At 40.7% G+C, this 20,939-nt stretch overlaps 1 protein-coding gene across 1 annotated transcript in view; it reads left to right on the top strand.

Annotated features, from left to right (window-relative positions):
* The first annotated feature begins 8,658 nt into the window (after nucleotides 1–8,658).
* The window catches only part of LOC114648547 (melanocortin-2 receptor accessory protein 2-like), a 64,637-nt gene continuing 52,356 nt past the window's right edge, over nucleotides 8,659–20,939 (top strand). The window contains exons 1-2 of the mRNA XM_028797636.2: nucleotides 8,659–8,974; nucleotides 9,918–10,060. Of these exons, the coding sequence (XP_028653469.1) occupies nucleotides 9,937–10,060 (124 nt within the window). The 5' untranslated portion in view covers nucleotides 8,659–8,974; nucleotides 9,918–9,936. The remainder of the gene's footprint in view (nucleotides 8,975–9,917; nucleotides 10,061–20,939) is intronic.

The raw sequence follows: 20,939 nt of genomic DNA, 5'->3' as shown, positions 1-20,939 counted from the left end.
CCATTCCAAAGGGAATTAGATGCCTGTATACAAAAGTACCTTTGACAACATAAAGTGTTTTATGGATTTTTTATGATTAAAGATTTTGGGACAAGCTGTATCATCAGAGTAGTTAGCCAATCATCTGTCGGTAACAATACGGGAACCCCACATGGGCCATTTGACATAGAGGCCATCAATTCATCAGCTTGACGACTGAGTCAAGAGAAACAACATGGAAACATTTCTGTCTCACAGGTGTTTCATTTGGTGCCATTCTTTCAGCTTCCATATCCTTACAGAAAGTATTGTTTAAGCATTTTGACTTTGGAACAAGGATCTCTTTAGGCCTGTGTATCCAGACTTACCTATATTCATTCATCTTATTTATATTTTGTATCTTTTATTATTCTATTTTAATAAACATGACTTCATTCTACATTTCTTGAATAGTGAGCAGTATAGAAGGGAGTAAAACACCATTGGTAAGGGCCATTAACCAAGGTTCATTAGCCTTCAATATCTAGGGTACATTTTGGGACAATAGCGAGCCGGCCTTTAATGTGTAGATTATATCCAGGGCTACCCATATAAATAATTCTGGTTAGTGAGTCCTGATGTGGAACACTGAGGAGTGATAGGTTCTGCAGGCATCACTCAGGGTGTAAGTGGAGCGGGTGTGTGTACGTCCTCCCTGGGTTTTTGACCATAGCATCATATTTATTGTTATAATCATGAGTAAATGAACAACAACAACAACATTTATTTATATAGCACATTTTCATACAAAAAAGTAGCTCAAAGTGCTTTACATAATGAAGAAAAGAAAAATAAAAGACAAAATAAGAAATTAAAATAAGACAACATTAGTTAACATAGAACAATAGTAAGGTCCGATGGCCAGGGGGAAACAGAAAAAACACAAAAAAACTCCAGACAGCTGGAGAAAAAAAATGAAAAAGGAATCCTCTCTACATTATCTTTTATTTTTATATCTGAACTAGGGGGCAAGCCCAGTTGCGGCCAGTCTGCCGCTCGCGTTGTGAAGAGGGGGGCTGAACACACCCCAAGGAGACGCGGTCACTCCTCCGAAATCCCCTCTTAAATGGTGATACAATGGGAAACAAATACAGTTTTTTTTTTACCTCCTCTTTGCTCGATCAGCTGCTGGCTTGCTGCTGCTGCTGCCGTGCTGTGTGATCTGCATCTCGTGCTGCACTTCAAACATTTAAAAGCCTGTACAGCAGCTGTCCTACTCTTTGTCTTTTATTTCCAGCCCCGGGCGTGGTTAAATCTCTAAATCTCGTCTCACGGGATGTGAGTTCTTGATATTTTTTAGTATATACTGTAATTTAAAAACGGAATAAGAATATGAAAATCTAACAATATCACATTAAAGTTCGATGAATTCTGAAAAGAAAAATACCAAACATATATATGCAGGTTTTAAAATAAGCCCGATTTAAAGCATGACAAAAAAGTCACATAAAAACGTCACATAAAATCATTGCACAAAATCGTTGCACTTTTAGGCTTAGGATTTTATACTGTATATATAGAGTAGATTTCTCAAGTGTATATTGATGTAGTCTTATTTATTATTTTTGATAGTTATTGATTTATATACTTATTTAATTTTTTTCGTATTTGTTCATCTTTTACTTGCAGTTTTTTTCTTTCATCTTTCAACAATTTAATCTACATGAGATGTGCTGCTGCGGTGGGTTGGCACCCTGCCCAGGATTGGTTCCTGCCTTGTCCCCTGTGTTGGCTGGGATTGGCTCCAGCAGACCCCCGTGACCCTGTGTTTGGATTCAGCGGGTTGGAAAATGGATGGATGGATGAAATGTGCTGTATAAATGTGTTGTTGTTGTTCTGTGTTTCTCTCGGAATGTTTTAAGATTAGGGTGAGAGAGAGAAGGCCAGTACACTCTTAAAAAAAAATTTAAATTAAGAAAATAAATAACCAAGTTGAACCTGTGTTTACCCATCCCACATATATAAAAGTTAATTTGCAATACATTTCACACTCTGGTTTGATGGTAGTTGCGATGAACTTTGCTCCATCTTGTCACGGTTTGTTTAACAGTAATCAGTCACTGAACAACTTAACTTTACCAAAGTACTCAAAGAACTGCACAAAGTCTTTAAATTTGAAAATACAGCCTGCCATGTGAAAATAGAAAACTGGACTACACCAGGGGATGACGTTGGCGTATTTCTCAGGAGCAATGCTGTAAAGCAGACAGTATCAATCTAACATCATGTCTGTAGGATTAACCATCCTATAAGTCTACCATAGTGGTGCTCCATGAGTGCATAACATCTGACACTTCATGGCCTACATCACAGTTTGCAACTGACATCCATTACTGAAGTGTGTCCTTCTCCCCAGGGTTAATTTCTCCAAAGGATTGTTACATGCTGACTATCAAAACAGGGGTGGACCTCACTCTGTTGTTCTGATGTGATGTTGTATTTCTGAAATGGTTGTTCCTGCTGTTGTTCCTGTTAGTTTGTGGTGAGGGCTTGACATTATATCTGCATTGTTGCTAGGAATGCTTCCTTTTGCGATCTCTAGGAGATGGTGGAGATTTGTAGGGTCCTCCCATTTTTAGGAGGGGGCACATTTAAAAGAAAAGGCCCAGAAGAGAACATATAATGAAAAACCTTATGCAAAGTTTGGTATCATAAGATCAAAACACACTATTGTCAAAACCAAAAAAAAAAATCCTAAATGAAAGCCAAATGCAAATGTAATAAAGTTCTTTACCAGGAAACACTAAACAAAAGAAATTTGAGCACAGAGTCTCAATGAAATTATCCGCAATCTTGGATACCAGGATGTACATTGTACTGACCTTTAAACCATCGCAATGGTGTCATCACAGGTTGCGTCCTCCTGACCTTACAATGTAACAGCAACCATTCTACAAAATGACAGCACCTACTGTATTTTAAATAAAATGGTGTCAGAAAATGATGCCAAAATAATTTAAAAACATTTTAAAATCATAACATATCAGAACTGAATTTTATATACTTCAAAACCAGAAAACGGTATGAAAAAGAAAAAAATTAAAATCAAGCCTATTTCATAACAGGTAGGATGTCAGAATGGAATGACTAGAGGAAAGTACTTATACTTTTATGAAAGGACCAAGAGAAAATCATAGAAAACAAAGCCAGGTCGATACCATAAGATCAAAGAAAGCCAATTGTCAATAAAAAACATTAATCGCAAAAATAATCAAACAGTACAAGCAGTCTGAAAATAGTACATGTAACCGCTATATTGTTATCCAAATCTCGGACAGAGAAGAAACTGTCATGGCAAAGTTTTTACCATTGCACATGATGATGCCATCAATGGTATATTCTGAAAGGATTATGGGAAGTTGCTATAGCAACAGAGCATGCTAAACTATCAAAATGGCTATGTCCAATAACAAACCAAAAAGGCATTGAAAATGATGGTGCAAATAATTAACTTTTTTTAACTCACAGAACATATAGCAGAATTCCTTGGGGTTGAGAAACCCCCAAAATGAAGTTGTTTTGATTTTTATACATAAGTAAAAACCCAGGAAAAAATAAAGAAGACTGCAAATCATAACACCTGGAAGTTTCTTTTAGTTAGTCCTATGGATGTTTGGCATATTTCTTTGTTATTTGTTCTCTACATCCTTAGTACAGAGTAATTACTTGGGACAAATAATTTGATTATCCAGGTTTTCTTAGATTGTTTTTTATTTAATAACCATGTCCAGAATTGTGGCATCAATTTTTTTCAGGTGGTATTGGAGCATCCAGCGCCTCCCCAGTGAGATCGAGCAAGTGCAGAGAAAAAAACAAAAAGATATCTCAAACAGGCCACAGCCATCTGCGCTGCAGTACACCACTATGCCCTGCATATGATGAACAGGATCATTTCAAGTGGCAATGTAGACGACTGAAGCTATTGATTTTCAATGTATTTTTTAGTTCCTGAACACTTCAAAAAATAAACAACTATAGACTAAGTCATAGTAGATGAAGTAACACTTTAGAATTGTGTGAACTCCAGTGTATGCCAGTCCTTTGCTGCTTTATAAGAAGACCCAAACATCTGCTATTGGTCCTATAAGACGTACAAAGTAGTGGCACATTAGGTTACGGGCTACCGATGGACCATCTACTAGTCTAGTGTTCCATCTATTAGTGCACTTTAACAAGCTTATTCTAAAGTGTTACTATAAATCTATGGAATGTGTTCATTTATGAAATACAGCACAATAAAAGATGGAAGTCAAGAAAACTCTCTGTCAATCTATTGATTTGGAATGAGCTGCCAGATACAGTTACATGGGACCACAGGAACACTTTTGTGACTGCCAGTTTTTATGGCTGGCTGCACTAGAGTGTCTGTGATTTAAACCTTCACATCTGTGGTTTTGTTGTTCGTTGATTCTCTGGTAATTCTTTTTCAGCATGGAGCCACACTGTGGTAACATGTTGTAGGTTACTCAGACATGCAAGTGAAAATTTCACCATATTCTTAAGTATGTGACAAGAAATTTAAACTTGAACTGTTTGCTTTGTATGCAAGGTTCTCTGGTTTGCATAAGTGACTTGTTTGTTGAAAGGTCTTCCACATCTTGAGATTATCCCCCGATACCCCCACAAATCATTCATTGATTGGCTCCTCTAAGTTGGTTCAGCATCAGTCTGTGTTTCTGTGTGGGTAAGTGTGCTCTGCATTGATTCCTGGTGTCTCAGCCATTGTTAATTTCTGTCTTTCATTGTTTGAAAATTTCAGCTCAGATTGAAATACTGTTGACATTTCAGAACACAGAAAATACATCTACCTTTCATGTGCTGTTTACAAGTTGAGGTTCTTCTGATTTTAACCAAAACCATCTCTGATCATTCAGACTGTAATTGTGCTGAACTAATTTGCTTAAGAGCCCCCCATAATGACATCTGGCATCCCATGAGCTATTTAAGAATATTAAGGTATTGGAGTTCTAAAATTGGACCATTCATCCACTTCTTAATAGCTGGTAGTAGTCTCATTATTAGTAGTGTTATTATTATTAATATTTACAACCTAGTACTGCCTTTCAGTAGTATTGGAGCTTTGTGAAATTTTTTTACGGTGGCTGGAGTGCCAGTCCTGCCACCAAACCCCATGATTTCCCTGCAGGTTGAAGGACCGCTTGCAGGGCCGGATGCAGCCACCCATAGGAAGGCTGCTCACATCATGAAGGGGATGGGGGAAAGCCCTCGGGAGCCCCATCCCGGAAGAGTCAAAACCGTTGGAAAGCCAATGGGGTCAGGTCTGTTGGAGATCGGAACTGGTGTGGTACTGAGGAATTGCCCGCTGCACAGCAGCACTCGGGTCCCAATTTGAGGAGGCCCATACAGGTGGGTGCATGGAACATCTTGTCTCTTCGTCAAGATGATCATATTCCTCTGCTGTTGAAGGAGCTGCGTAAACTCCGCATTTCAGTGATGGCACTCTCTGAGGTGCGCAGACCGGTGGCTCCTTTTATTGTGGCTAAACCTCCATGTATACAGCACATGGAATATACAGTGTGGCTCCTTTTATTGGTCTGGTTGGTCTGATGGCTGTCATACTCGGGGAGTAGCTGTTGCTGTAGCAGATTGGCTTCTTCCGATGGTGTCCGATATCACTCCTTTCAACGAGCGAATTATGAGACTCAGATTACGGCACTCCCTGGGTACCTTGTCTGTTGTCTCAGTGTATGCTTCGACCACAGTGAGTGATGTCTCAACGAGGGAGACATTTTATACGCAGCTTCGCTCGGTGGTTGATGGGTGCCCATGAAGTGACACTCCTCGGGTTATGGGTGACTTCAATGCAGCCACTGGCACTGACAGGGCTGGCTATGAGTATTGTCTCGGTCCCCATGGGTCTGGTGACCGTGGTGAAAGGGACTCCGTGTTCCTTGACTTTGCAAAAGGTCAGGGGCTGCGAATTGCTGGATCCTGGATCCAGCACCCAGAACCGCATTGTTGGACTTGGTACTCCAATACTGGTGGTGCGGTGAAGGAGATCAATCACATCCTCATGGGCAGACGCTGGAGGCTCTTGCAAAACTGCAGGGTCCACAGAAGTGCCCAGTTTGTGAATTCTGACCACAGACTTGTTGTTGCTACTCTTAGGATCCAACTTAGGTCCAGTAGGTTACCACCTACTAGGAAAATGAGCCAGGACTTGGCCAGACTCTAAGACCAGGCTGTTTCTAATGAGTTTGCACGCAGTTTGTGTGAGGAACTTTCAGATTTGGGTACGACTGCCTGTCCTAATGTGATGTGGGAGAGCTTCTGTGACAAGACCCTGAAGGTTGTGTTGGTGTTACCGGTGTTCACAGAAGGAGGTGTTTCATCTCGCAGGGCATCCTGGATATCATCGAGAGGACTTGCAGCGCACGGCTCAATGGCAACTCTGGTCTGTACTGGGAACTGAGAAGGACGGCTGCGAGGGCTCTGAGGGCAGATAAAGAGGCGTTTGTTAGAAGAATCTGTGAGCAAGTGACACACCACCTGTGGTCTAGCGACCCATGTCCTGCTTACAGAGGAATCTAAGCATTACGCACATCTAAATCTGTTCCTCGGAGAGTCACAGTCAGGGCAGCTGATGGAACGGTCCTTAAAGATGACACTGCAGTTGTGACCTGCTGGGCTGGCTACTTTGAGCAGTTGTTCAAAGCTGATCCTCCGGCTAGGACGTTGGATATCTCTGGGTTCACAGTTCTTGAGGCTGATCCTCCAATTAGCTGTGAACCACCCAATCTCACTGCAGATTGCACAGGTGGTGAACCAGCTGAGGGGAGGAAAAAGGCTGCAGTGATCTGTGGTATCCGGGGTAAACTTCTCCAGGCTGGTGGTAAGGCTGTCCTCCTGGCATTGCAAGCAACCTTTGCTTCCATTTGAGAGACTGGCATCATCCCAACTGACTGGAAAATGGGACTTGCCATCCCTATCTGGAAAAAAACAAGATTCAGGCCTTTAATGACCTTTTGGGCACATCCAGCAGCAGTGTGTCTGTTTGCAGAGAGAGTGTTGACCTTGTCGAGAGGTTTGCTTACCTTGGCAGTGACATTCATGTCTCTGGTGACTCTTCCTATGAAGTCAGTAGAGAGATTGGGAGAGCATGGGGGGGTCATGAGGTCACTGGAAAGGGGTGTGTGATGCTCCCAATATCTATGCAAAAGGACGAAGGTCCAAGTCTTTAGAGTCCTGGTGCTTCCTGTTTTGCTATATGATTGCGAGACATGGACGCTATCCAGTGACCTGAGACAAAGGTTGGACTCCTTTGGTACTGTGTCTCTCCGGAAAATCCTTGGTTTGACTTTGTGTCGAATGAGCGGTTACTCATGGAGTCCCGAATGAGGCACATTACCTGCATTGTGAGGGAGCGTCAGGGTGATCCAGCTTATAATATCCTCATTGTTGGGGACCCAAGTGGTTGGACCAGGCCAAGGGGTTGCCCATGTAACACCTGGCTGCAGCAGATAGAGGGTCATTTCCAGAGGGTGGGACTGAACCGTGTGTCTGCCTGGGGGGTTGCAAACCAGGATCCTTGAGTTATTTCGTTGTGTAGTGGGTGCGGCAACACACTGTACCAGTGCATGCTCCCCAACTTGACTTGACTTGACTAGTACTGTACACACCAGGTTGATGAGAATAGACAGACTGGTTCTGCTCGTTGTGAATTTCTAAGCAATGGAAGACTTCACTAAAAGTGTCTTTGGCATTACAGTCACACCACAAATCCGGTGACGCTGCATCATTACCCAGGGGTTCAACTCATGTCTGAGACAATCCTAGAATACTTGTTATCCGACTTAGACTTTCAATGGGAGCAATGACGCAGAACAAGGATTTAAAGCTCACAAACAATTTCCTTATGGAAAAAACAGCTCTGTTTAAATTCCGATGTGACTGAAGAGATGCAGTGCTTCCCAATTTGAGCTGAAAGCGAACACAATATTTTGAATATTTATATGAGAAAGATGTACTATGCTGGCCAAATTGAGATCCTAACAATGCGTCAGATTAACCGTAATCCCCATTCCAGGCGTACTGTTAATAGTATTCAGTAAAGGCAAAAAATCTGAATTTAGTGTGGATCAAGAACAATTCGACCCAGCAGCTCAGCTGCAGCTCTGTGGGCGACCGTCCCAATGAGGAGCCCCGTGGGTTTTTAAATCGCTTTTGACGCAAACACAGTTCGAAATTGTGCATTCACCTGAAATCCATCACAGAATAGTTGCCATTACTGTGAGCCAGTGCTGTATACATGGAGGTTTAGCCCGTAACTCGACAAAGTGTAAACATCAACAACTGAAACACCGACACACATCCATTAGGTTTATTTATCATGACGTCAATGTGAGTGTTGCGCTAATTGGCGGATCTTATTGCGTGGGTGTTGTAGTCTGTCTGAGTGGGCACCGTATTGGACATTCGCCCCGATCCTGCTTTGAAAATAGATTTGAAAGTGGATGGGTCGTTTTTAACTGTTTACATGGCTAAATTTTGTTTACAAAGTCAAAACATGGTCTAACCTATTATCCTTTACTGCTTTGTAAATTAATCACGACGACAGAGATCCCTGTTTCAGTGTTACTATTATGACACGTTCAATCTCGTCGTCTCGGTTAGTCTTGAAAATGTTCCTTCCTAACGATAGTGCATCCCCAGAATTGTCATTTAGTCACGAAGCGTGCTTTTCTTGATCTTCGTGTTATCTTTGCTCTTCATCTGTCAGCCCTCGCACCTCCCCTTCTGAGGCTCCAGGTACGAACTAATAAAAAGGAGAGCTGCGCGCTACTCGACCAGTGAGGCGCGGAGGCAGCAGGAGGCAGGCGACTACCGGCCTGAATGAGGACAACTGTCACTGTCCAGCTCTGCTGTGCCCGCGCTCCCCACGGACGATGCGCGTTAAGAGACCGGAGAGAGGGGAATCAGCGAGGTTTACGGAAGGGTGAGTCGTGTCCAAAGTTTGGTTTAATGTGCGCAGACAGAAGGATGTAAGAGGCTGACAATAAAAATAAACAACTACAAAAAATCAATAGTACGCAACAAATAGTTTGTGAAATAGATACGAGATGATCAATGATAGATAGATAGATAGATAGATAGATAGATAGATAGATAGATAGATAGATAGATAGATAGATAGATAGATTTGTGTATAACACGTACAGACATAAAGATAATAGTTTTTTAAGCAATTAGAGATAAACAGATGTGTATATAAAACAAATGTGTATAAAAACACGTATATAGATACATAAATGAATATCAAATACAAAGATGTGATAGATGTGAGCAAAAAATTATTTACAAATTGACAGATGAGTATGAAAAGCAAAAATTAGATTAACGTTTATCAAACCAGAAAGCTCTGAAATATATAAGATAAACACTAAATACTATTATAACCCAGAATGAATAAAACAAATAAAAACTAGATAGATAGATAGATAGATAGATAGATAGATAGATAGATAGATAGATAGATAGATAGATAGATAGATAGATAGATAGATAGATAGATAGATAGTGAGTGAGTGATCCCTGATGTGTTATCCTCCGTTTTCACCCCTTTTCCGTCTACCACTGAAATAGCTGAAAACGAAGAACAGACTGCTTTCGAACTTCTATATTTATAAACTTCTTTCCTGTTTTTAGCACTATAGTCATCTCCGTCTCTCTATTTACAAACAAGGAACCTATGAACGACCGTTAGCTCTTAGTACGCAAGATAGTTAGTTTGTTTCTGTATTTTGAATACGCTGTCCTAAGCAATGCAAACAAAATCTAATTGATTTCCAGAAGAGGCTCAGATCACTGCACTCTGGAGTTCTCCGGATGATCGCTAGGTTTTTATTACTGCTAACCGCGGCTGTGTTTTTCATTTTCAGCTGTCCTGGCTGACTGGAGATGTCAGAGTACGGTCCGATTTCCAATACAACTTCTCGTCTGGCAACTGAGCACTCGGATTACGTCTGGGAGTACGAATATTACGATGAACCGGTGTCTTTCGAAGGACTCAAAGCCCACAGATGTAAGTTCCTCTGTCAATGCGAATGTATCGGGAGACGCCTGTATCTGTGCAGTTCTGGCACTGAAAGACGAGCACACATTCTCTCTGATGAAATTGTATCAAATCTGCCTTTAAATTATTTTTCCATGTAAATCTAAACAAATGGAGACATACGCTCCGAACTGCACCATTATAACGGATCCTGCTTTTTCCGTTAGTTCAGATTCACTGCTCTTGTGCGTGACGTCTAATAGATTTACTTGTTCTAACCCGTTTTTTAAATGCTGGGTGCGGTTGGATCTGAAGATCTTCAGAGAAATTAATGGTCTGATTAACGGGCCAGGCTTCTAAAACCCCGAATTTAATATGTAGGCGGTGAATTTTAATTATTTATTTTGAATTGTGAGGCGCTGCCTCTTCAAATGTATAGATTTTGTTTCTTCTAAAAGCCCCGCGTTATTAAGTATTATTAAATCCTTTCACATACAAACATATTTCGCCTTTAATTAATCTTGAATCACTTAATATTTATGCTTATTCCTATGTAGAGTTATTGTGTGGGGAGTCTTGCTGATCTGGCAGTATTACTGATCTGCACCCACACACACACACACACGCGCACACACACACACGAAGTCACATCCTCCCGCACACACGAGTGAAGACACGCAGAGACATCCAAGCGTACATACAGGGACGCACACATGAATTCACGCACTCACACACTAAGAGGTCTCTCATGACTTCTTTGAAATCCCACCTAATTTGCGCCCAGCCAGCAGATGAAAGATAACGAGGGGCTTTAACTCCGCTTGGTGACGACTGAAGGGGATGTTATTGGTGCCTCGGCTTTTGAGATGAAAGGTGAAGTTTGCTAAATGAGATAATAACAGGAATATAACGGAGGCTAGAATGGAAATGCTATTTAAAACAAACACACAAATAAATACTAATGAAGGCGCAGAATTGACTAATCGAAGAAATTATGCGTGCTGACAAAATAAATGTAATGGCATTTACTCCAGGGTTTAAAGTGCTGAGCACCTTTATCTTCTGTTTTTCACTTAATACATCCACATGAAGCAATGCAAAGTTGAGGTGGGAAGTGAATGTGTATTGAACACATAAAAGTTACCCGTTAAAAGCAGTTTATTGAACTTTACCCCCTCCACTTTTCCAGTTATTTTAAATGTCCTTTTTTCTTTTTCTTCTATGTGTGTGTGTGCCTAAGATTTTAAAACACACGTGTCTTTGGCAGCACCGCCTCATTTTACGTTTACTTTCTCGTTTTTTCTGTATTAACCAATCGATTACAAAGCCTCACTTGCCTAACCATTTATTTCACATTATCTCCTTTGCTCTCTCAGTGCCCAAGGCCAAACTATACGACGACTGTTATGTGACTTGCATGCATCTGTGAGTTTTCCAGATGTTCTGTTCTGCCGGATTGCAGCAGTTAATGGAGGGTCTTTTTCAGCATGCAAACATTTTCAAACTCAGTCCCGTTCAGTGTTGCTGGGGATCAGTTCCTAATCTGGCAGCATGGTGTTCAAGGTGATAGACAACATGTGCACTCTTAAAAATAACACTTCTTGAATGCAACTTTATTGTGTGGTGTGGTTTCTCATAAGGACTATGACAAAGAACCATTTAATTCTGTGAAGGGTTCCTTGCATATGTAATTCAGTCTTGGGGTTTGAAAAGGTTCCTAATATGTGGAAAAATCTGTAATGCGTGGCGTAGTAGGCTACCAACAGGATACTGACAGGCTAAGAAAACCTGAACTTAGCCTTTGTTATTGTATGCAGTCTTTTCAAAAATTAGGAATGTGCTGGTGTTTCACAAGTTTGTTGTCACTTTGTCATGGCTATTTTTGGAGCCTGTTACTGATCTAAATTAATGGATCTTTCCAGAACCTTTATGTGGGTGAGCCTTTAGGGAAGCAAAAATGGTTCCCCTAAGGCATCACTCTGAAAAACCATATTGGCACCTTTATTTTTAGAAGTGTGGGCAGAGCGTCAGTCTATCGTAGGACACACACACACTAACTATGGAGCAGATTAAGAGCCACCAAGCTAACATTTCTCTTTAGGGTGTGGTGGTAGAGGAGAAGGTTAGGTCATGTGCGTCTCCACTGCCTCAGATTCTGACATGTTCTGTGTTCACAGATGTTCTTCTGCACAGCATTGTTGTAAAGAGCTGTTATCAAAGTACGTCTATCATCTCCCTTCACCAAGATGAGCCTGGTTATTCTATTCTGACTTATGTCCTTTTAAACCAGCAGAATTTCCACTCTCTGGATATTGTTTTGTTTTTCAAGTCAATTTCTGTAAACTCAAAAACTGCACTGCATGAAAATCCCAGGGGAAGCTGTTTCTGGGATTCTGCAACCAACATGTCTGACGCCCACAAACACATCTACGTCAAAGTAGCTCATTGTAATAAGAGATTGAGGAACAATTAAACCTGATGGTTATGCCTGCAAGCTGTATATTGAGAGGCAGCCACATGAACAGTTGTTTTATTTTATTACTTTTGTTAGTCACATTTCATTGAATGAGAAAAAGAACAAGAAGGAATTCAGTGAACACTACTACAGGCACATTTATAGTCCCCATTAAATCAGTAACAGCACACTTGAGTCACACAGATCTGTGAAAGAAGACATAAAATACAGCAGCAGCCAGCTTTGAGGAGGCCCAGCTTGGTTATTTTCCTGAAGCATTGGTGAACTTGGACTGTTCTTCACTGACAAAATATTGGGTGGAATAAGATTATCCGTACAAATCATGGAGTTACTGACTGAATGGTTATTTAAATGGGAAGGGCAGGTGGACTTAATAAAGTGGACACTCTGGTTTGTATCATTAAAGATTTATCAGATATGAGCAGTAATTTGGAGAAAATTACAGAAGTGGTGGGTTCTCTAATTATTACTTATTATGGTCCTGTCAGTATTTGTTGGCAAAGATCATTGTAATGGATGCTAAGTGTTGCTGTATTATGGCTGTTATTAATCTAATGGCATTGTAGTTATGTTGATCAAGAGCTTTTGTTACATGCAGCAAACCATGGAAGGCAGAAAGAAAAGGTGTTACAGTTCCAAGAGAGAGATCTGATGTGCTTACTCTTTCCACTGTGGCTTTGCAGTATTTTTGTCCAAATCGCCATTTTAAATTGCTACATTTAAAATCACAGACATTTAAAAGAGTAAGTCACCTTTTTCAAATCACAGCGGAACCAGTTTTCTGCATATTGTTTCACTCAGTTTACCATTCCGCATCTTCATTAAGTATTTTTATTTGATTTTGTTTTTGAAGAAATCACATTCTTTTCAATTGGCAACTCTGAATTGGCCGATGGCTGAATGTGTGTGACTTGCAACTGACTGGCATGCTCTCCAACTTTGCTTCTTGCTTTGAAACCATTGCTACTGAGATAGCTGCCCATGACCATGAACTGGAAAAGAGGGTTAGAAATTAAATGAATGAATGGATGGGAAGTTCTAAACATTAGTAATAGTGTGGTGACATTGACAGTGGTGATTAAGGACAGCATTAAGGGATGCACTGTGGACCCCTCTTGAAGTAGTAAAGGAGAGAATTAAAGCAAAAGTGAGTGCCATTATGAACAATGCTGCACATCCTCCCTCTGATACACTAACACTGAGGACCTTTAGCAAATGAATTATTCAGGAAAAGTGTGTCAAGAAACACTACTGGGGCTCCTTTATACCAACAGCAATTCACCTGCATAATGCCTCACTGGGACTGTGATAAATATATATATATATATATATTTATATATATATATATATATACAGTGGTGTGAAAAACTATTTGCCCCCTTCCTGATTTCTTATTCTTTTGCATGTTTGTCACACAAAATGTTTCTGATCATCAAACACATTTAACCATTAGTCAAATATAACACAAGTAAACACAAAATGCAGTTTGTAAATGGTGGTTTTTATTATTTAGGGAGAAAAAAAAAATCCAAACCTACATGGCCCTGTGTGAAAAAGTAATTGCCCCCTGAACCTAAAAACTGGTTGGGCCACCCTTAGCAGCAATAACTGCAATCAAGCGTTTGCGATAACTTGCAATGAGTCTTTTACAGCGCTCTGGAGGAATTTTGGCCCACTCATCTTTGCAAAATTGTTGTAATTCAGCTTTATTTGAGGGTTTTCTAGCATGAACCGCCTTTTTAAGGTCATGCCATAGCATCTCAATTGGATTCAGGTCAGGACTTTGACTAGGCCACTCCAAAGTCTTCATTTTGTTTATCTTCAGCCATTCAGAGGTGGATTTGCTGGTGTGTTTTGGGTCATTGTCCTGTTGCAGCACCCAAGATCGCTTCAGCTTGAGTTGACGAACAGATGGCCGGACATTCTCCTTCAGGATTTTTTGGTAGACAGTAGAATTCATGGTTCCATCTATCACAGCAAGCCTTCCAGGTCCTGAAGCAGCAAAACAACCCCAGACCATCACACTACCACCACCATATTTTACTGTTGGTATGATGTTCTTTTTCTGAAATGCTGTGTTCCTTTTACGCCAGATGTAACGGGACATTTGCCTTCCAAAAAGTTCAACTTTTGACTCATCAGTCCACAAGGTATTTTCCCAAAAGTCTTGGCAATCATTGAGATGTTTCTTAGCAAAATTGAGACGAGCCCTAATGTTCTTTTTGCTTAACAGTGGTTTGCGTCTTGGAAATCTGCCATGCAGGCCGTTTTTGCCCAGTCTCTTTCTTATGGTGGAGTCGTGAACACTGACCTTAATAGAGGCAAGTGAGGCCTGCAGTTCTTTAGACGTTGTCCTGGGGTCTTTTGTGACCTCTCGGATGAGTCGTCTCTGCGCTCTTGGGGTAATTTTGGTCGGCCGGCCACTCCTGGGAAGGTTCACCACTGTTCCATGTTTTTGCCATTTGTGGATAATGGCTCTCACTGTGGTTCGCTGGAGACCCAAAGCTTTAGAAATGGCTTTATAACCTTTACCAGACTGATAGATCTCAATTACTTCTGTTCTCATTTGTTCCTGAATTTCTTTGGATCTTGGCATGATGTCTAGCTTTTGAGGTGCTTTTGGCCTACTTCTCTGTGTCAGGCAGCTCCTATTTAAGTGATTTCTTGATTGAAACAGGTGTGGCAGTAATCAGGCCTGGGGGTGGCTACAGAAATTGAACTCAGGGTGTGATACACCACAGTTAGGTTATTTTTTAACAAGGGGGCAATTACTTTTTCACACAGGGCCATGTAGGTTTGGATTTTTTTTCTCCCTAAATAATAAACACCATCATTTAAAAACTGCATTTTGTGTTTACTTGTGTTATATTTGACTAATGGTTAAATGTGTTTGATGATCAGAAACATTTTGTGTGACAAACATGCAAAAGAATAAGAAATCAGGAAGGGGGCAAATAGTTTTTCACACCACTGTATATATATATATATATATATATATATATTGTGGTGGTTCAGCCTCGACACAGACAAACACGTACACAATGTTCCAAAAAATCACACTCTTTATAAAGTCCAGCACACAACATAGTGCCCCTGCACCAAACACCCTTGTGTCAGTCCCTTTCTCTCCTCTCTGGACTTCTCCTTCTGCCTTTCCACCTCTCCTCCCAAGCATTGCCTTCTTCCTTCCGACTCGGCTCTCCCACTCAAGGGAGGCAGCCTCTTTTATAATCACCCGGACGTGCTCCAGGTGCTCTCCAATGAACTTCCGGCAGCACTTCCTGGTGTGGCGGAAGTGCCACATGAGCACCCGGAAGCACTCCGGGTGTCCCTGGAATTCCTTCCCCCCAGCACCTCCAGGTGTGGCGGAAGTGCTGGCCCCCAGGGCTCCACAACTGTCTGGGCCCTCCTGTGGTCCAGGGGAGGTTTTGTCCCTCTCCCAGTATATGCGTGGAATTGTTTGTGACTGTCCGGCCTGGAAATGAGAAGTAGATTCGGGGTAAGGGTTCCACCTCCGAGGATACACAAGTGAGGTGAGTATGTCGGCAAAGCGAGACCTCCAAAGAAAGTTGCTTAACTGCTAATGCACAAACAATGCTAGCAGGTCAGTAACATGAAACCTCCTAGGAGAGAGATGCCCAAAGTAGTTCCTTCCAATTACCTGACATCTTTAAATTTCAATTTTCTTTCTGATGATTTCAATACTTTCTAGGACCCCATGCTTTTTACAGCACAGGCTTACACAGCTAGTATATATTTAGAATATATTTGAAACATATTTTTGCACGTGTATGGGTATAATAACTTGGATAATTTAAAATGGAACACATTTAAATAACCTTAATGCCTCTACCTGTCAAAGAATGAAGCAGACGGTGGGCAGTAACTAAGTGTGAGGCACCTGAAACCTCAGTCTTACTAAGGATGGGTTTCATAGTGGCACGCAGTCATATTCTCTATGGAATGTAAATCTTTTCTATGATTTTCTGCAAATTCTCAAAGGTAATCCACTCTCTGTGGTTACCTGGATTGCCAGCTCCAAATTTTGCCCCATTCGGGTTTGTGCCAGAGGCATTGCACCCAGGGTTTTTTCTAGTCTTGGCCCCAACTTTGCTGGTATCGGCCACTGTGACCATATTTTGTAATAAACAAGATCAGGAAATGAATGAATTGCACAATACATTAAAAATATTTTTTTTGGTTCTAGATTTTTTCTAAATCTGCAGTGGTAACTTATGAGAGGTGTGGACCCTTTTTTCTAGTTACATGTCTGTGTTAACACCATTTAGATAAAATTGTTGTGAAAATTGCCTCATACTCCTCTATGTTCTGCCTGTTTCACACAGGATGCTAAATTTCTTTTACAAGGATTACAATGGGCTTTTATTATGTTAAACTTTGTACCTGCCTCTTCAAAATTAAATGGAAAAATGAAGAAAGAAAACCTCTCAAAAAACAGCCTAAGATGAATTAAGAGTTGCCGCGCTGCGCGGTGTGACTCACTGTGCACTGCAGGATCAATGTCATCATCATTTCCATGTGCATTAGAGGAAAGCCTACTGAAGCAAAGTTTCATCACAGAAACTCCACAAACCCCATCCTCTGATACAAGCTCCACTGGTCAGATAATAAGGGAGGCCTTTAGTCTTTTTACTAATTTGTCTCTGATAGCATTCACTATAAAAGTCCACTCTTTTGCTAATCAGTTTTTTGGCTATTGCAGCAGCATCAAACACAAGGCAGGAACCAACCCTGAACAGGGGCCTACATACTCTGATTTAGAGTCGGCAGTCAACCTAACCTGCACCTTGTAAGGAGGAAACAAGAACTCCTAGACACATGCAAGCTGAGATTTGAACCTAGAGATGTGGAGCTGTAATGCAACAACACTAACCAACAAGCCAACCCACACTACTATAGCAACGGAGGAAACCACTTCAGTTTTACCGTTTTGTGCTCAACAGCCCGTCATCATCACTTACTGCATCCAGTGGTTATGGTAGCAGATGGCAGTGTGGGGTATTAGCTTTGGACCTTCAACTTGAAGATATCCACTTCTGACTCACTGTGCGACCCTGAATGAGCCACTTAACATGCGTGTGCCCCAACTATAAAAAATGTGTGTAAACAATTCTTTTAATATTTTTATTTTATTAATTTTCATTGTAATCATTCCATACAAACAGATCAATTTATAACCCAACAAATCTGAAAACAAATCAAACCCCACCCCAATTCTAGATAGATAGATACTTTATTAATCCCAAGGGATTAGAATTAGAATATTATATAATATTATAAATTATTATTATAAAGTATATAATATTATAAATTATAATTATAAAGTATTCATTTAAAATATATAATTATATTTTATTAAATTATATTATCCATCCATCCAGTTTCCAACCCGCTGAATCCAAACACAGGGGTCTGCTGGAGCCAATCCCAGGGCACAAGGCAGGAACCAATCCCAGGCAGGGTGCCAACCCACCGCAGGACACACACAAACACACCCACACACCAAGCACACATTAGGGCCAATTTAGAATCGCCAATCCACCTAACCTGCATGTCTTTGGACTGTGGGAGGAAACCGGAGCGCCCGGAGGAAACCCACGCAAACACGGGGAGAACATGCAAACTCCACGCAGGGAGGACCCGGGAAGCGAACCCAGGTCCCCAGGTCTCCCGACTGCGAGGCAGCAGCGCTACCCACTGTGCCACCGTGCCGTATATATTATATTATATTATATTATATTATATTATATTATATTATATTATATTATATTATATTATATTATATTATATTATAATATTAGAATCCCAATTGTAATAAATGTTGATCTTCTTAGTCAGAAATGAAACAGCCAACTAAATAATATTAGCTAAGTTTTAATTCACTAATTAATTTTGACAAATTAAATAACATTTTCTATTGTTCTTTATATACTTTGTAGCCCTGCCACATAAAAAATGTTGTGTTGCCACTTTTTTGTCTGGTCTAATTGTGTGGGCATGAGAATAGCCCATACATCCTGTTCTAGGAATAGACTGGTGATTGACAGCAGTACCCATGAAGGCTGGACATCTGGTTGTAGAAGGAATTGTATAAATTGCGCTTTTTTTCAAAAGGAGAAACAACAATTAGAGGAAGAAAACAAGAAAACTAGCTAAACAGATTAGCATCTGCTTTGGTCATTTAAAAAGGTTCAATAGCTTTGAAAACCTGTCTAGATAGGCAGAGGTCAGTGATCGTCTCCAGGAACATGAATCTTGCAGTTAGTTACAATTAACAGACTGAGGTGAGCTTGTTGAAGTCCTTTTTTTATCCCCCACCATAACATATTGTCTATGGGGGAGGAGCGAAAGCTTTAGATTCATCAAAAATTTCGATCTCCAGTTTTTGATGGATCTCGACATTTCATGGACCTCTGACACTGAAAACATCAATATCTCGATAATGGATGTGTGTTTGTCTGCGTGTGTCTGTGTGTCACAGTTTCTTGAGGATGGTCTGGAGCTAAAACGGCTGGATGGACAAAAAACGTAAGCCTGTTATGAGATGACAATGTGCTGATAAGTTTCTAAGCCAAATCATGCATATCGGGTCCGATTCATTAGATGTGTACATAGAAACAAAAAATGAGATGACATCTGTCTGCAAAGCATGGAATTGCCTTACTTAAAAATCATTCTTACTAATTATTTTTTTCAGCTATCTAAAGTATTTCAGACAACATAAAATGCACAGAGAGTTTAAGAACAGGTTGTATTGAATAAAAAAAGTAATCTAATCTCAGAGACTTAAAACCTTAGCATTCTCAAAGCTGCTTAGTCCAATTGCTGATGGTTGAAGGGCATCAGACTACCCCAACAGAATCAAATACAAGACAAGAAACAGCAATGGACAGAACACCACTGTGTCTCTGTGCTTACCGACACCCAAATCAATATGTTTGTGGCCATATCAGAGGAAGACCAGGCTTAACAATGTATCCATTTAATTTATGCATTTGTTAACCTTAACATATATATTTTTAGGGATGTGTGAAAAGACCAGACTATCAGAAGCAGAAGTCGATAGTGAAATGCAAACTCAACAAACCCAGCGACCATGCTTAGAACTTGAATCCAGGACCCTGGAGCTGTGAGATGACATGTATATTCAATGCACCACTGTGCCTTTCCCAGCAACATTACAGAGTGGACTCTGCGTGTCAACATATTTTTGTCCAATGGTCATGAAAAGATGAAAGAGAAGAAATTAACTAAAAACTCTTAATTGGGGAGCAGCAGCCATTTAAAATACTGTAGCAAGGGATTACCTCAATATAAACACGGGTGTGTCTTTGTTAATAGCCAGTGGTCACTCAGTCTGCCCTTAAACCTCCCTGGTCGGACTATCACTCACCTTCAGCAATAAAGAATGATAGATTTACTTAAAGAAGAGAGGATGAGAAGAAAAAAAGGAGAATGTGATACATTTCAAGAAGAGGGGTCATTTTATATTTTAGTTGCATGCACATCTCTGCAGACAGATGGGAGAGAAGCAGTTGGCCCGATTGAGGGGGCAAGGTACGGGCTGAACTAGAGACTAGAAAGCAGTGGGCATCTGAGAAGACAAGAGGGAGTTGCGGAGAACGCTGGTGACAACGGGAAGGAGAAAAAGCCAAAGCAGTGCCAGCTTTAGGCCTCCATGTTGTGAGTGGTGAAGAATGAAGTTGTGGAAGAGAAGGGAAATGGAAATTAAGAAAAAGTATAATGTGACTGGGAAACTTTTTTTTTCTTTGGTTTCGATCCACAGGTAGCTTTCTGGCAGTTTATTCATTTCAGGACTGAAGCAATCAGTGAAACATCACTGCCTCTGTGGTATGTGCATGGATAGGGAGACACCCAAAGGCCACTGAGCCAAAAGTTGCTTCACTTGCTTATGCCAGATAGCAGCCCTGCCCACTGGCATTAGCTTGAAGAAATGTTTCTTGCCTTTTAATGCAGAATGGCTCATTCTTACATTAACAAGACCATAAGGTATTTCTAAGAACAAATAAACTGCTAACACATTTCAGTGCTTACTGGACATCTAATGGGCTGTCAGCATAAAATAAACAAATGCTAATTTCCATTTACAGTGAGACAAAAATGAAAGCAGTCCAGTTGAGCCGTCTCACTAGAGAATACATGAAGCATCATTTTCTGGCTTATTTATCCTTCTACGGTGACTTTTTGAAGTGGTCTATTGTTAAAGGTATTCCTCCCCCGCCTCATTTCTTCTCATAGACAATACACTTATGGTCTGTTCCACTTCATCTTCTTAGGGTGATTTATGATTGCAGACGTTTACCATCTTCTCAAGGTACAGAGCTATAGGTCAGTTGTTTCCATTGATTTTCCCTGTAGTTGGAACAGGTGACTTGCTTAGGCTCACACAGT

The sequence above is a fragment of the Erpetoichthys calabaricus genome, chromosome 3 (assembly GCF_900747795.2).
Source record: "Erpetoichthys calabaricus chromosome 3, fErpCal1.3, whole genome shotgun sequence".
In the NCBI taxonomy this organism is placed as follows: Eukaryota; Metazoa; Chordata; class Cladistia; order Polypteriformes; family Polypteridae; genus Erpetoichthys; species Erpetoichthys calabaricus.
The sequence above is the reverse complement of the archived record's forward strand: the minus strand, read 5'-3'. Positions and strand labels throughout refer to the sequence as shown.